Source organism: Cryptotermes secundus, unplaced genomic scaffold, assembly GCF_002891405.2.
Source record: "Cryptotermes secundus unplaced genomic scaffold, Csec_1.0 scaffold196, whole genome shotgun sequence".
In the NCBI taxonomy this organism is placed as follows: domain Eukaryota; kingdom Metazoa; phylum Arthropoda; class Insecta; order Blattodea; family Kalotermitidae; genus Cryptotermes; species Cryptotermes secundus.
In genome coordinates, this window is record NW_019735556.1 from 19,986 (window position 1) to 38,079 (window position 18,094).

The following is an 18,094-nucleotide window of genomic DNA, read 5'->3' on the forward strand; positions in this document are numbered from 1 at the left end:
GGCCGTGGGAATCCGTTGCACTGACTACGCGATACCATCTAATCACTAATGCTGGCACTAACTTCGCAGACAAGCGTCGGTCACTCGGTCGCTATAGTTCGCTTGAGGACTAAAGCTACGTTTTTTTTTGTGACAATATTAGATTGTTACGATATTCTAGCTTCAACATGGGATGGGAGGCTCAGTCGCTATACCAGATATCTCGTTTAAAACAGGGATTTTCTTTTCTACGGTTGCTCATAGAAGATGTGACGTAATTTCAGTGATGTTTCAGACAGACAGTGGATCGAAATAACGCTCTCAGCAAGCTGCTCTTAAAACTTTTCAATTTATAATCTTCCTTTAGGATGAGAGACGGAGTAACGTCCGAAAGCTTTGACTAAGCAACACGTCTTGAGGTATAGCTCCAATTATTTAAACTCTGCATTAGAGAGGGGTGAGTAGTCTGCTTCACGTTACGGACGCCTTGAGGCAGGAAACTACATAAAATAGGCGCGTGGTTAGCCTCAGAGCTAGTCTGCACGCTGCGAAGGAGAGAAAAACGTATTACTCCAGATGAGAACCGGAAACTTATTCTTCGGTCATCCAGTTCTTGGTCTAGTCACTATACCAACTCGTACTTTGGCATATTTCGTAACGTAGTGGTAGCAAACATTCTCCGAATTTTTTATGCTCATAAACTCATCGTGAATTCAATTTTAAACAATTACTGTCATGGGGACAGGCGGAAGCGTAGTTGGTTGAGACACTATGCTACAAGTCTGAAGGTCGCGGATTCGATTCCCGATGCCACTGATTTTTTTTTCCAATTTATGTAATAATTCCAGCCGCCCTATGGCCATGGGGGTCGACTCAGCCGCCAACAGAAATTAATTATCATGAGCTTTCCTGGGGGGTAAATGGTGGCCGGTGTAAGGCCGACAACCTCACCGCTGTGTGCCGATTGTCTAGAAAATGCGAGTCTCGACGCTCCAGAACACTGTGGGCCTTCACGACCCGTTACAGGGATAGCTTTACCTTTTACATATCAGTTAGATATTTAATATAAATTACATTTTCTAAATACAGATTGGCCGGTCACGGTAGCCGAGCGGTCTAAGGCATGCAGTGTCTTCGCTCGCTCGGAAGCCGGGATCGTGGGTTCGAATCCCACTCAGGGCATGGATGTTTGTGTGCGTTTTTCTGTGTTTGTCTACAGGTAGGGGCCTTGCGACGAGCTGATCACTCGCCCAAGGAGTCCTACCGAATGTGTAAGATCTAGAAAAACCGAAGTGAACGGAGAAGTTCATGGAGGTAGGCCTAGGCCCACTGGGGCTGTAGTGCCATGGGGAAAAAAATACAGACTGACTTCTAGATTTTAACTTTTTGTTAACTTTGAATTAAACCAATCACAAATTAACTTGGAAAGGTTTCATAATAAAAGGCAATATTGAAGTGTTTTAATACATTTATTGTAATTAAATGATATTTACAACCACACCTTGAATGCTCTTCAAGCAGAATATATGAAATAAGTAACATTATTTTATTATTGTTATCTTAAAAGGAATGTCCGAAGGACCATAAAATGCTCTGTCCATCTTCCATTAAAGAATCTGTCCAATGTCATAATTTTAACACTTGCTTAATACTCGATTCCAAATAGCTTAACTTAAAAACTCTCAATATTAATCGTAAGTGATTCATACAGATGCGGAATTGGACAACCATACTTTTATTAATGTAATGTTATTGACAGTTATTGTTGCCCAAGTTAACTACCGCCGTGATGAACAATAGTCTGTCAGTTCATTGACAGTACAGCCTTTATATATACAGCATTCGTCAACAATACCGCCATCGTTTCGTTTCTGTCTTCGGAACGTATTGGCTGCCGCGCGAGACCGGAAGGGGAACCGTATTTCCGGTTCTTCCACGGGTTTCGGCCGAGACCACTGAACGTATTCAAGATCTGAAAACAACATAAATATACTTCATTTCAAGCTCTGTAAATGATAACATTATATTTGTAACAAAACTCAAATATCTATCTTCCTATTACATAAATTTCTGGTCTTACAGATATGTTATATTATTTTATGAAAGACTTATTAACCCCAGAATGTGTCAGCGTTAAACTTATTTTAAGGTTTCACATAGGTCTGGCATGTTTTGAAATTACTAACTTACAAACAATAATTTATAAACTTTGAGGATATTTTGACTGGTGTGCCGGTACAGTATTCTCGCCATGCGTTCTCGGCTGTGGGTTGCCGATTTTCCTACAGCGCCAGGTGTAGGGACTACTGGAGCCACAAGGTTACTGGTCCGCCTGCACTACTTCACTAACATATCATTAGAATTAGTTCTATCTACTTAGATCACAATGCAGACCACAGTGGCCGCGCGGTCTAAGGCATGAACTGTCTTCGTTCGCTCGAACGCTAGGACCGTGGTTTCGAATCCAACTCAAGGCATCGATATCTGTATGTGCTTTTATTCTGCGTTTGTGTTGTCGTGTGTTTCGGTAGCGGCCTTGCGACGGACTGATCCCCCGTCAAAGGATTCATACCGGGTGTGTAAGAAGGATTATGGAACTGACGAAGAGACCAGGGCCCAAAAAAGGGTTGTAGAGCCATTGATGAATAAATTAATGAATGAACTTAGATCGCACTATCCTAATTGCACTCAGAACACATGGAGCTACGTGAACAATATGTGGATTTTGTAAGTTCCAGCATCTGTTGCGCGCATTTTCATGTCGATTTACATAAATACAGCTAAGATTTTCCTAAAAGAGTCAACTTTACGACGGCGAATTTTTTGATATCAGTCTCAGAAATTACCGAGTTACACGGCTGAAAATGTAAGGTTACATTTTCAGTTATTTTGTGGCAGTTCTCTCGATGGAAACTCTCCATTTATTGTGCAAAGCGTTTCAAGGGGCGTTTAAGGCAAAATTTCAAGCCTAATTCAGTTTTTACCCATCTTTCTTTCTGTTAATACTAGACAATGACGTCTTGTTTCTTGTCTATTAACTCGCAAGTTGTTCCCCCTTTATTTACAAGATCCTGATTAGTGTTTCTGTGTGGTATTCAAACTCCCGAGAAACTTCATACTGAATTTCTTCTGATCCTTCCGAACGGTGATATATTTTATTATTGTTTCGCGTCTGTTTTTCACTTGGTGTTTATTTACAGTCTTACTAATATACTCGTAACTGCTGTTTACTTACAACATAAGAAATACGTGACGGTGGCCTTGTAAAGCCTAAACACATTTATTTACAATATAAGATTATAACTGACGATGGCCTTGGGGCACGCATTGGAGTAGTTTGTTGAGGCACTATGCTACAATCCGGAAGGTCGCGGTTCCGCTTCCCGATGAGGTCACTGCATTTTTAAAGTGACCTAATCCTTCAAGCCGCATTATGGCCTTGAGGTCGACTCAGCCTCCAACAGAAATGAGTACCGGGGATCTTCCTGGGGGTAAAGGGCGGCCGGCGCGTAAAGCTGACAACCTGACCGCCATCTGAGAGCTGAATGTCTAGAAAATGTGGGAGCCTTGACGTCTCACAACCCTATGGGCCTTCACGGCCTGTTACATGGATAGCTTTACTTTTTTTTAAACCGATGATGGCCTTATAATAAGACCGGAACATGTATAGATAGTGAGACCAGCGAGCGAAACGTTGACAGTATGACAATAGTAACACAGTCACTGAAACTACGAAGGCTGTTAATAAACACCAAGTATTCATACGGAGTTTTATTTCACTTACGATTCATACAAGACCCCCGATGATTTAGTATAATTGTATCCATGTCTTATACATTCGACATGAGTCGCACGTGGATACCAAGAGATTAGCCACTTTTATCAGCGTTGCAGGCTCATCAGACTAGGCGGAGAATGATGCAGTGATAGCTCATAGCAAAATTTCCTTTCTTCAGCCCAGCCTCCAAACCATCGCGCCGTATTATGATAATGTGTAGTAATGATTATGACACATCGATACCATATTTCACTTGCTTGGAGCCAATGGGGTCCATTGTCTGTCGCAATCGAACCAAAAGGCCAAGGCGCATTTCGCAGGATCATGTTATAAATTAAGGGGGGGGGGCAAAGAAAAATTCAGCAAAACTTTAAGACTTTACGAGAAATCTTTTACCATTATTTCAGGCATTAAATTGGACGTCATCAGTGTTTTCGACCTTATATTGTTGTCACTAATTATTATTCTTGGGCATCTAAATGTACGACCCTGGGATGGATAACCTTCATAGAGAGGTTCGTGAATTGTGTCATCTAGCTTTGAAGTTTGAAGGGCACGATGCACCCACAAACGCAGCATGGTGAACTCGTAATCCTGCATTCCTCCCTCAAGAAAGCAAAGTAAAAGGTAAAGTTGTCTTTGTCCCTAATTAAGCATTACGCAATGGAAACTTATGCATAGCTCCATTGCTAATGCTGTCTGCAGGGATGTTGACGTATTCGGAGATAGGAATGTTCTACCCAAACAAATTTTAAATATAGTATAACTGTTAGTATTTTTATTATTTGCATGTCCATTAAAGCAAAATTAATTACATATATTATTATTATCCTCTGAAAATCTATACTATTCATTTCTTAATTAAATATTTATGTTTCATTCCTCAATTCGTAATAACACTTAGTTTAATGATAATGAAAATATTATTACCGTTATAATTATCAGTTATTTGTTTGTTTACTTTTATTCATTATTATTTCTTCCAAGTACTTACATGTAATTTGTATTTGACTTTTAATAAGTTTGTCTATAATGTAATTCATTCATCTGCACTGTGCTGTGTCTGTAATTGGCCTTGCGGCTGTTGACTCGGCACATTAATAATAAAGAATTGAATTGAATTTTTCTTGACCTCGGCAATAGATTCAAGTGAGTGGCCAGCTTCATACCCTGGCCGCTTTACTCCAAGGGAGTCTAGGGTGGCCCATAGAGTCTGCTCAGCCTGCAGACCATCGCTCTACCGACTGTTATCACGGATCCCCAAGAGAGGAAAGAAGGCCGAACATGTTTTTAAGTGTGATGGGGTTGTGAATTTGTCGATACGTTTGGCAAGCCCTTAATGCATGGTCGAGTGTTAGGCAATTGTCTGGAGATCCTTGACTGAGCTCAGGCAAGCAAAGGGACTCATAAGAGAACCCTCTGCTAAAAGAACGAAGGAACTGTTGAAGTTAAACAGAAACCAGCTACGATGGGTGGTGGGACTACTTACAGGACACTGTCACCTTAAAGGACACCTCTTCAAACTGGGACTAAGTGGTAGTCCCACTTGTGACAGGTGTCAAGAAGGAAATGAAACAGCCACACATATCCTGTGTGAATATGAGGCCCTAGCTTATTTAAGATTACGTCACTTGGGTCAATACTTTATGGAACCAAGTGACTACTTCGACGCGCCCACCTACAAAATCCTACGCTTCATTTGAAGGGCAGGATTGCTGAGGGGATAATCAAAAGGGGAAGCGCAATAGATCACTGTAGGTCGCTGTGCAAGGGCCGAGGAGGCGTACACCTCATACATTTATTCATTCATTAGGCAATCGTGCTTCGTATTTTGGATCTTACGAATTGCGACAGCCTATGGGGTTAGCGATTTTAATACCGTGGCGTGATAGAGCTATTGTAGACGGGGTTTGGATTCATGATCGGATTTATTGGACACTTTACACACGCAGCTAGTGACTAAGCTTTGCAAATCACTGTCACACACAGAACAGTGTTCGCAAACTTTCAGGCTCAACCAACCGTTGCTTGGAAGCGGCATCCAACGGCAGATATTCTCCTTCGTCTGGGTTCCCGAACTGTCCCCGGCTTCAGCTACCATCTTCTTACAGAAACATTTCAAACAAAAACTGAACCCCAGGATTATCTAACTCATTAGCTCACCAATCAACGCTTCATTAACTAATTAACACCACTAAGTGACCTCTCACTAACCGTCCTCGTAATATCTCGGCACGGACTACACAGAAATCGCCGTTCCTCCGTTTCTGTTTACAGGTCGTTTTACAGTAACGGCCGTTGTCTATTTATTTCTCAGTCGTTGCCTAGCAACGGGTCTACATGCCACAATAATTGTGTTCATCATTCCAGGTAGTGTACTAAAGACGGACTACAACAGATGCCATTTACAACTTCCTTTATCAATCATTCACAACTATCGTTCCGTTTAGTGATAATTACCTATTCATTTGAGAGAGCGCCTATTAGGAAAGACTATTAGGAAATAAGGTGTATTACATCACAGTACAGCCTACAGTTTGCGCAAGAAAATGAAATGATAAATCAAGTACGAATCTGTTCCGCGCATTCACCAACTGTTATACATTATTGCCAAAGAGACTGTTCTTCTTCCTAGGTCATTTAACGACGTTTCGGCATCAAAAATATATAGCTTCTGTTAACAATTAGATATCCGTTTTAGTTTTAAGGAAACTGGTTAGTAGTAGGTTATGAACCTGTAGTGACGCATTGTTCGTTCCTAATATTACGAAATAGATTAATATTACGTCATACTGGCGTCTGTAACGAACCAGTGGGGGGAATACAAATAAAGTAGTTTATTTGCTTAATTAAGCAATGACAGTAATCTACACGCGATATGCGCTGGTTTCGTCTTTAAAACAAGCCGACACACTGTCATTGAATTGCGAAATTCCTTTCCATAGAACGAAATACTAATTTAAGAATACAAATTATGTAACATTACAGCTAATAATTGGCTTAATATTAAAGTAATATTTGGCATCACAAAACTGGGTTCCATAATTGGTTAAGATCTTGCGAATGCTGTTGGTTATTTTAACAATTTCTTGGGGTTTCAACATTTCTTTCTATTCTTCTGCTCTCTGTATGGTTCGTGGACTAGAATTGCTCTAAACCATTTTGCATACAATGTGATTAACAAGAAATTTCAACTAGTGAAAAAAACAATGGTTTGTTGCGTGTGAAGGACGGACAGATGTAGTGTACACGCGGACTATAACCTAAAGGAAGTTATATTCCGTGGGGAATATAAATACAGTGTTAAGACAATACCAGGAGTCGAACTGATACCCCTTGTGTTATCCTTCCAGTGTTCTGACAGACGAAATGTAATATTCCGGTGCAACGTGGCTCTCAGCGGATTCCCTTAGTACACACAGGCGAAGGCCAGGATAATATTTTAAAGTAAGCAATTAAAGTTAACCATTGAATGTATCGTTTCGTTCTGACGATTTAAGCAAAAAAGAAGTAAAAACTATGCTATTCAAAAAATAATACTTTCAAAATTTAACATCTTAAATATAATCCTACATTAGTTTACAAATGTCACAGGAATTATTCTGGATTCCTGAGTTCTTTTTTGTCCGTCTTACGGTATTCTAATATTCCGGGCCACTGATTTGGATTAGCTCTTTCTAACGGAACCAATAGATTATGTGTCTCCCGCCCCTTCACCTGAGGACGGAAACAGACCCAATGTGCCAAACATTGTTTTCTTCATAATTTTGGAATACCGAGCATAACGTCCAATAGCTCAGTAGTCCTGTCAGAACCCTTTACAATCACTGGAATTAACAATTCGATTTTTTATCATCTACTTTATAATTATTCTTAAGGACTCGAAAATAAGGCGACATTTTTTCCTAAGAAGCAGTATTTGAGAGGAAAAAGGAAACTAGCTTAAGATTCGAGCTAGTACAATGTACTGTACCTCGTGCTACCTTCCTCTGGCTGGTTTCTTCGCTCCTCTTTCGCTCCTCCTCTATGCCATTGTATTGGCTTCTGCAGAGAAACCTGAGAATATTGACAAGGTTTTTACCGCAGTATCTCTGTGACGTGTCCCTCTTCCTTACGGACTTTATGAAGCTTGGATTTTCAGGCAGTGCACAAGCGCAAATGACTCCAATTAGCATCACACGTAAAAACAATCTCCACATCTGAAACAGTAATGATTTCATTACAGCTCATACCAATCAAGTGAAGAGATCCTGAGTAGGAAGCGGTCAATTTATGTTCCTGCAAGGTTGTGAAAAAAGAGTCTTAATCAGTCTAAGAAACATTTATTATATGGACTTAATAATAAAGGAGGAAGAAATTCTATAAAGAACTAATAGCCCACTTTCCTTCGATACGAGACGGACCGCGTAGGAAACGAAGCAATTTGGAGGAACACACAGGTACACAGACAGCAAGGTGATCGCATAATCCTAACTTCATAGAGCTGAGCCCTTCTCGAGAAGCCGCCAATTGTGCATCTACTCAAGAACTTCCCAACATTTATGGAACCCTAAGGTTCTTTACTGTATTCACACGAGCCCTGCACTGGTCTATATCCTGAGCCAGATCAATCCAGTCCATACCAACTCATCCTATCCCTCTAAGATTCATCTTAATATTGTCTACCGACCTACGTCTAAGTCTTGCTTCTGTCTTTCCCACCAGAGCCCTGTATCCATTTCTCATCCTTCCCATACCCTGCCCATTTCATTTCCTTGACTTGATATTCTAATTGAGCTTGGCGAAGAGTACAATTTATTAATATCCTCACAATGCAGTTTTCTCCGACCCGTCATGTCATCTCTCTTCGCTCCAAATGTTCTCCTTAGCACCCTGTTCTCAAACACCCTCAGTCTGTGTTCCCTTGTAATGTCAGAGACCAAGTTTCATACCCATACAGAACCACAGGCAAAATTATAGTTCTGTATATTCTAATTTTTACGTTTTTTGGCAGCAGACGAGAAGGCCCCTTTGGACATTTCATAACAAGCTTATTTTTTACGGTGAGGAGTCGTTAACCCCACGCCCAATCCTCAAGCTGCAGGACCACCCCTTGATTACCGACCGCGACTGCTTAATATATTGGGTGCTACCCTCCATACTTGGAGGCAGTCTCCTCCTAAGCCTAATAACCAAAATTATGGAAATATACAGACAGCAATGTGATCTCATAAGCCTTCATTTATTTTTTCAAAGAAGAAAAATAGGCCAGAAAGGAAACTTATAAATTGCGACCATATGAATTGTTGCACAAAAAGTCTCATAATTACGTTGGGCAAATGGCAACGCACACAAAAGTTGGAAATCAGCCAGTACTTGAATAAACTTATTGCTAAAATAATTTCATCAAAGGAAATTAATTTTTATAAGTTAACATCATTGTGCAGAAAGAACACGAACCGGAACGACATAAATACACGCTGCGGACGAAGTGGTTGAGTTGAAGGGGAATCCCAGTTCTTTGCCCGAGGACGGAGGTGGAGTCCATTGTCCGGGACCTGGTTTTAAATAACAACAGGACGGTTGATATTTTCCGAAGAGGCAATAATTGCAAGATCACAGCATTTTGCAATATATTTCAGCAATGCTGAGATACGAAGCTGGCAACATGCACTACTTCCACAATATGGTAAGTAGGCTATATTTCATTTCAGCATTGAAGATAAAGTTTGTCCCAACAGAGGTAAGTGATAAATCCAGGATGTTACAAAAATGAACTTTTGTTTCTACTTCTCGCATAGAGTTGTTTTTATTTTTGAACTTACTGACACATGTAGGGTGGTACGCGCGACAAAAATTATGGTCGGAGAACGTTATATATTTTATATCTTCAAAGAATGCATCCTGTTGTGTTTACATTAATTTTGTTTGTTTATCCCTCACAACATAACTCTCAAAATCTCGTTCACATTAACTAATTGACCTAATCTTTCCAGCCGCACTATGACCCTGGGGTCTCTATCAGCCTCTTAATAGAAATAAGTAACAGGAATTAATTAAATAATTTTCCTGGGGAGTAAAACGTGACTGACAACCTTACCGCCATCTTTGGGCCGATTGTCTAGACAATGTGGGACCCTCAGCGTCTCACAACCCTACGGGCCTTCACGGCCTGGTACAGGGATAGCTTTACGTTTTACTTAACGAGTTTGTTGATTTCAGTTGAATCTTGCTACATTTTTCGACTTATGAAAAGCCATCATCAGAGAGATGTACACTAATACACTACACACATACCCTAGCGTATATCTACTTGAGGATGGCTTCTCATAAGCCGAAACACGAACAAGCCACCACCGATATCAAACCTGTTATGTATACAGTTAACGTGAACGAGATTTTTAGAGTTGTGTTGTGACGGATAAACAAACAGAATTAGATATTTATATAAATAGAAGCTTCATAATGTACATCTAATATCGTTAGGGTCCCTATATCGAGGAGGCGCGGTGGATTATAATCGGATGGAAGAAACATCAAGTTCACATTGAATTTTAATTAATAAAACCTTTCGAAAACGGCAACTTTAACGAAGAGGACTATACCAAAGTGAACACAATGTTTCAATATCATGTCTAGAACAACGTTTATTTTTTTTGTTCTGCATATTGTTATAGAAAAGTAAACATTGCGTTACTGAGGTTACAATTTTTATGACCCACTGTCTTTAACAATCCCCCACCCTTATTTTTGCTGACAGAAGGCGTATAGGGTCGAAGGAGGTTGGCAAAGGATAAAGGTAAGTAAGGAGAAGAAAGTAAAAATTTCCCTGTGCTTAACTAATTAAAAACTATACCATGAAGACATGTAGGGGAGTGGAGATATAGCTCCACCTTTTTTTACCTCGGTACTAGATGGCGGCGAGTGGTCAGCTTCAAACCCCTGCGCGTTTTAACCCTGGGGGAAGAGCCCCTCCCGTACCCATTAAACCGAAATTCGACTCGAAAGACTGCGGAAAATAATAAGCTGAGTCGGGAATTCTTCTGAAGTTCAAACCCGTCATCTTCTGAATGCAAGGAGCGGAGTCATCATCCTGCTGTCCGCCATGCTTACGGTTTCTGTCATGATCATCATGATTATCTGTGGGCGCAGAAAGGAGAACCCATGAGGCGAAATGTGCATCCCTTTATTGCCGGTAGGAAGACAGTGAGGAGGCAATTGATAGCGGCCAGATGGATCTGCAAGCACAGTGACTGTTATTTGTGCCACATGGTATACTATTAAGAAATCGGCCTCAAGCCATTGCACATATACAATTACCCTTGCTTACGAAAACGACTGTGCCTCGCTCGACTATTCTTGGTTCCTGAATACCAAACAACGAAATCCATGTGCCATCAAGTCGGTTTCGACAAAATCTGCATTTGGCCTATGTGCATCTAGCGCGCATTCCGTTATTTCAGTGAACATACCACCTACGCAGTGTTATTTAGAGAGATGGCCTCCATAAATATTTAAAATTTATTAATCTCCGGAGTCACTTTCGAGAAAATTGCCACTTCGCATATTTGTGCTTGTCTGAAGAGCCTCTGTATTTAAAGCTGGAATATTCATAGCCACCAAGGACCGCCTTAATGTCAATAAACTCTTGAATAACGAAAATTAATAAAATCCATTAAATCGTTCCAGCGCTAACGAGGCTCACGTCCATACAATCGCGCATAGAGACAAGACGGCATCCCACAAACAATATTTTTGCTTACAAAACTCGGAACGTAAAGGTAAATTTAAAAGGTAAAATTGTCCCTGTATTAACTAATTAAACACTACGCCATCGCATGGGGGAGTGGATGTATAAATCCACATTTTCTTGACCTCGGCACTAGCTGGAGGTGAGTCGTTAGCTTCACGCTCCGGCCGTTTTACCCACGGGGAAATAGCCCCCGGTACCCATTGGATAGGAAGTTGGATGAACACCAGAGCCGGTCTGGACGACATGGAGAAGAAAAATTTCTTGACCCTACCGGGACTCGAATTCTGATCCCTCAGTCATTCAGCCCGTAGCCAATCGTTATACGAGCCCACCAACTCAAATGTGCAAGTCCTTCAAAATCGATATTTTTACCATCATAAAAAGCTCCCATATTTACTACGTACAATGAAATACATGAGAAGCTGCATTTCGCCCACAGGGTGTGTTTCTGTGTTCTCTATGACTCTCAGAGTTAACAGAGACCAGTTTTCTCATTTAAATTTTTCAGTTTGTCTGTGTATATTGGGGACGCAAACTACTTAGAAGAAATTCGTGCGTTAAAGGGTTGTCGTGAGATTGTTAACTGCCAGCAGATAGGGGCCTGGTATATCTCGCTGTGTTAGAGAAGATAGAATGATCGTGAACAATTAGCACTGGATTCGGCAGGTCCGAAACACGAAGCCCTGCTCTTGAATATAACACCTAAACTACTAGCCCCCCCTTCAATTACACTTTATTCACTTAACAATGCATTATTCACTGTCAGCTTCTAACACGAGACAAGGCAGATGATAAATCTCACTTCTTGTGCACGTGATATCCTTATGTCATGCATAACTAAGGGAATTTTTATGGCCAATAGGCCGAGATCCAGCTCATGGCACTGACTGGTCGCTTACAAAAATGAAGCAGAATAATATTCGTAAACAGCTTATCAGAATGAGAAGAAGTTATGAGAGATTTGCTCGATGTTGCTGTGGTTTTCTCGACGACTGTTCATTCCTTACTGACATGGAATCCAAAGATTCATGACCGTCTTCACAAAAGCTAGATATTTTACCCTATCCTGAAGTACTGGAATCTAAATTCCCCACCTTCATATTATTTCCCTAATGTATATTTTAATTTACTCTCCCTTCTATGACTTCATTACTTACTCATGGAGCTGAGCCTTTCTGGAGGAGCCGCCAATTCTGCTGCTACTCAAGAATTTCCCAGCATTTTATGGAACCCGAAGGTTCATTACCGTGTTCACAAGAGCCCTCCACTGGTCCCTATCCTGAGCCAGATCTATCCAATCCATACCATCCCAACCTCCCCCCCCCTCTCTCTCTCTCTAAGTTCCATTCTAATATTGTCAACCCACCTACGCCTTGGTCTTCCCTGTGGTCGTTTTCCTTCTGCCTTTCCCACCAATATCCTATACGTATTCCTCGTCTCCCCCTTTCGCGCTACATGACCTGCCCACCTCATCCTCCTTGACTTGATCATTCTAATTATATTTGGAGAAGAGTACAAGTTATGAAGCTCCTCATTGTGCAGTTTTCTCCAACCTCCGGTCACTTCATCCCTCTTGCGCCCAAATATTCTCCTCAACACCCTGTTCTCAAACACCCTCAGTCTATGTTCCTCCCTTAATGTCAGAGACCAAGTTTCCAACCCATACAGAACCACAGGAAAAATTATAGTTTTGTGTATTCTAATTTTTATGTTTTTATACAAGAGACGAGAAGACAAAACGTTCCGAACTAGCCTTCTATGACTAAGTCTTTTAAATTGTCTATTACGATGAAGTAACAAAAGCAAGTTTTTTCTTGCATTTCTTACTTCTTTCGTGCCACTCGCCACGTTCATCTCAACTTCCATGGCTTAGTCGCCAAACGGGCCGCGCCATAGCTCAAGCGGTTAGTCGCTGGCTTTCCACCGCGGCAGCCCGGGTTCAAGTGGGATTTGTGGTGGACAAAGTGGCCCTGGTGCAGGTTTTCTCCGAGTACTTCGGTTTACCCTGCCAATCTTCATTCCACCAATTGCTCCACAATCACCCTCACCTATCATCTGGTGCTGGTACAATAGGCCAGAAGTGACCACAGTACAAGGGACTTAGTCCCACCCCATTGGCAATAAATACATGAGCATACAATAACATGAAAAAATAACAACACACAGAGAAAAAACAAGAATCAGAACTGTGTTCGTAAATGCAGAGTGTGTCTGCTACCATTCATTCTGGAGTTTTATGTCTTGTCTGTTTAGAAAGGTAGACTTTAAAATACACGGAATTTTAATGTTGCCTGTAGTTCTGTATGGGTCTGAAACATGGTCTCTCAAATCAAATGAAGAGCAGGAATTGAGAAGAGGGTGTCTGAGGAGAATATTTCGACTTAACGAAGAACGAAGCTACAGGAGCCTGGAGAAAATTTGTTTATTCTGCTCGCCAAATACTATTGGAATAATTTAATGGAGGAGAATGGGAGGACAGGGCATATAGCACGCATGGGAAGAAGTGCATACAATACAGGTATTTTCGGTCGGAAAACCAAGAAACAGCTTGGAAAGAGGCACAGATGAGAGGAAAAACAAGAAAAGAAAGTATCTTGAAGAGCAGGATGTTAAGTGCGGGCTGAATATGTCTCACTCAGGACAGGGAAAATCAGGAAGCTCTTGTGAAAGCTGTAATGAACCTTCGGTTTCGAAAAGGAACTGGGAATTTCTACAGTAACTGAGCAAATGTTAGCTTCTCAAGAAGACCACGAAACCATGGGGTTAGTCAACAGTGATACATTACATAAAACTGACAAAAATAGATTTCACAACTTTTTATTTCAAAAATGTCATTTTGTTTCATTTGTTGCAAAGTCATTGTTGTCTATCGGCCCAGAGAAATAGTAATTATGTGTGAGGATGCTATCCTACATAGTTTCAGTTTTATCTACTGTACTCTTCTCCAAGTGCAATTAGAATGATCTAGTCAACGAGAATAAGATGGGCAGGGAATGGGGGAGACGTGGAATGCATATAGGGGACTGGTGGGAAAGCCAGAAGGAAAAAGACCACTGGGAAGACCAAGACGTTGGTGTGTGGACAATATTAAAATCGATCTTAGAGAGACAGGATGGGATGGTATGGATTTGATTAATCTGGCTCAGGGTAGGAACAAGTGGAGGGCTTTTGTGAACTCGGTAATGAACCTTCGGGTTCCATAAAATGCTGAGAAGTTCTTGAGTGTCTGCAGAATTGGCAGTTTCTGAATAACGGCTCAGCTCCATGAGTGAGCGAATGATTTTGGTTTATTTATTTAATCACGCTGGCAGTAGCTGACATTACATAACGTCGAATTTTAGGTTTATTAGTGAGAAAGGAATTGAAAATAATGAAGAAGGAAATGACCATGGTCCAATTTGATTCACTGCCCAAGCATTTGCTGCATAGACTGTCGAACTGACACCCCGACCGAGATTCGAAGTGGGAACCTTCTGAATGTAAATCCCAATCATTTTCTCACGACCAAACTTGCTCGACTGGTTGTGAATGCTGCATTGGAAGATCCTAAAATCCCATGGGAATGCATGTCTATTACTTTTATGAACTTTGAAACACATTTCCTTGACTTCAGATTAGAGAGCGCATGCCCAGAATTCCAGCTGACGTGTGCTCTAGATCGGCAATGTGTTGAAATTAACTCTGTTGTAACATTTATGTAATATAGTTAAAAGTCTATTTATGGCTATATCCAGACTCGGTGGTTATTATGGTTCTCTATGTTTCAAAATCAGAATTTATCGAGAGTGTGAAATCTCTGATATAGAATTTTAACAAAATTTGTGAAACGGTTTATGAGATATACAGAAGAGGCTATTCATAACCTTGTGGAAACCAGGCTTTATTACGGATCAACATGGATGAAACTCGGAATTATGCCGCGCCATAGCTCAAGCGGTTAGTCACTGGCTTCCCACCGCGGCGGACCGGGTTCGATACCGGGTCGGTCAAGTGGGATTTGTGGTGGACAAAGTGGCGCTGGGGCAAGTTTTCTCCGAGTTCTTCGGTTTCCCCTGCCAATCTTCATTCCACCAATTGCTCCACAATCACACTTGACTATCATCTGGGGCTGGTACAATAGGCCAGAAGTGGCCGCAGTACAAGGGACTTAGTCCCACCCCACTAGCAATAAAAAACTCGGAATTATACAACTTTTAGTGAAAGTCCCCGTGTCCAGAGGTTTAGGTGATATTAGGTCATACACAGTAGGTCAGGGCTTCCAAGTACGGAAGTATTTTGTTTATGTCGGATCTGCGTTCTCACAGTGGTGACCACGCCGGTTAAGCAGTTGGTTGCAGACATAACTAGGGAACTATGAGTATCGGAAAATAATATTAAAAAAAACATGTTTATTCGAAAATCGTATCGTAATATGTTGAATCCACTGTGATCCCACAGGAACCAATAAAGTAGAGACGGCTTATAACGAACTCCCATGGACCCAAATTACTTTTGTACGAGTGAAAAATACTCGTAATTTGACAACACGTAAATTCAAAATGCCTGTCATTCAGTTTGTCTCGTTTGACTGATGTTCGTTCACTGTTGTTACAAGCTTTTTATTTAACATCTGACGCATACTGAATGAACTACTTACAGAAAATTATTGTACTGTTGACAAAGCTAACGGAAGTTACGTAGCAGAAATGGGCACTTGTCTTGTGCTCTGGCTCATATCTCCAACTTACTTAATCTTTATGGTCTACACATCCTTATCGAAATGAAACTGTAAATTCAATCCACGTCTCACGTTTGTATATTGTGGGAATGTTATGTAATTAACTATGATTTTTACAAGCCTAAACCCAACATAAATTAGTGCCCAAAAATCGTATACTTATTATTTTAGGCTTACGAATAATTCAGTTGTGTGCTTAATATTAAGTATAAGCAAATCTACCAAGTTCGAATGTTTTGTTACAGATTCATTTACTTTTCTGCGAAAATTGTTTGAAAAGTCCTGTTGGCCGGCTTTTTTCACCCCAGGCATAGAAGCATGTATGACTTTCCTTTTCATTTATTCGAGGATTTTATCACAAAAAGTTGTAGATTTTAATGGCGTATTTTATGTTATGTACATATTGTGTGTACAATGAGCTGCTTCGGTAAGAACTGGCTGCTCTTCGGAGGAGGTTTATATAAATTAGAAATTTTGTGAGGCCCATATAAACCAAAATTTAATTCGTCGATAGTATCGTTTGTGAACACCAAATTTGACGGAACTGAGTTGGGAATTTATTGGTGTCTTTTTTTTCTGACTGTGCCAGTAACTAGGATAAATAGCTTCGAACTGTACGACGCCTGATGAACTTGAATTGGATAGAAGCGGGCGTGACTTAATTTAAGGAACTATCAAGGAAAGCAGAATAGATCTGAGTCAGGATAATAAGTGTTACACTTGAGATTCACACTAGCCACTTTCCAAACACAAGTCTGGTGCATACCGCTCGGGCGAGGAACTCTGAAAATGAGACATACAGAACGATCGTACTTTCAAGAGAACTATTTTCAGGATGTAAATCTGTGTAGTCCCGTAGAAGTTGGACCGAAGATTTTTTACTGATTGCTTGATGAGTTAATCTATTACCTTGAAGACTTAGTTTTCTCAGTGTTTACTTCTAGACCAACTTCTTTACTTGCGTCAATTAAAGTTTGTGTGTTTTTCTTTATGGTATCTACATTATCACCCAGTAGATTCACATCATCGGCAGAGGCCAACAGCTGATGTGTCCCGTTTAATTTTAGTCCCACCTGGTTTCCCTGGACCTTCCTAATGGCATATTCTAAACCAAAGTTGAAGAGGAGTGGCGATAAAGCATCTCCTTGTTTTAGACCATTCTGGATAGGAAATTCATCAGACAAATGTTTACCTATACGGACTTTACTGTACGTTTCGTTTAAACACATTTTAATCAACCTAACTTGTTTCATAGGTATCCCAAACTCTATCAGAATATTGTACAATACTTCCCTCCTAACTGAATCAGGCTTTCTTGAAGTCTACGAATAGCTGATGTACTCCCATTTTTTTTTCTCCAATAACTGACGAATGCAAAATAGCTGATCCGTAGTTGATCTGTTACATCGAAACCCACACTGACGATCCTCAATAATTTCATCTATATATGGACTTAACCTTGAAAGAAGAATATTGAATAAAATTTTGTTTGAAGTTGATAGCAGTGATATCCCCCGATAACCCGTTCAGTTACATTAATTAAATATAAATTATAAATATAATATTTGTAGTTTAGGCTGTGAAAACTTGACTTCAACATGATATTCCTTTCATGGATCTATTTGATTTAACCTTCTATATAATTTTCGTTGAAAATATATAGCATCTGTTCAAATATAGAATCATGACTTTACTATAAAATTGAACTGAAAAAATACTAATAATTATCCTGCTACAAATAATAACAATAATAATGGAAGATTTGAATTATGTCGCATGTGTGCCTTGCAACTTACTTTGTTTAGTGGTTGTTCCCCTTCGACGGTCTTAACTAATACTGTTGTCTGTACTGAACTGTGGTCCCTTTATATATCCCCAGGTACAGATG

General features: G+C 40.4%; 1 protein-coding gene across 1 annotated transcript; it reads right to left on the minus strand.

Moving 5' to 3' along the window:
• Positions 1 to 1,464: 1,464 nt before the first annotated feature.
• Positions 1,465 to 18,094, minus strand: LOC111869545 (LIRP-like). The gene is made up of 3 exons (XM_023861163.2): positions 18,003 to 18,094; positions 7,731 to 7,956; positions 1,465 to 1,951 (listed from the first exon to the last, which is right to left on the minus strand). Exons 2-3 carry the CDS (start codon positions 7,954 to 7,956, stop codon positions 1,758 to 1,760), a joined length of 420 nt encoding a protein of 139 aa, XP_023716931.1. The 5' UTR covers positions 18,003 to 18,094; the 3' UTR covers positions 1,465 to 1,757.

Bases quoted from the DNA above. Each gene is read 5' to 3' on its own strand.
- LOC111869545 (XM_023861163.2), bottom strand. From the start codon at position 7,956: ATGTGGAGATTGTTTTTACGTGTGATGCTAATTGGAGTCATTTGCGCT. The intron at 1,952-7,730 runs GTACAGTACATT...TGTTGTTTTCAG, and splicing joins CCAGAGGAAGGTAGCACGAG to ATCTTGAATACGTTCAGTGG.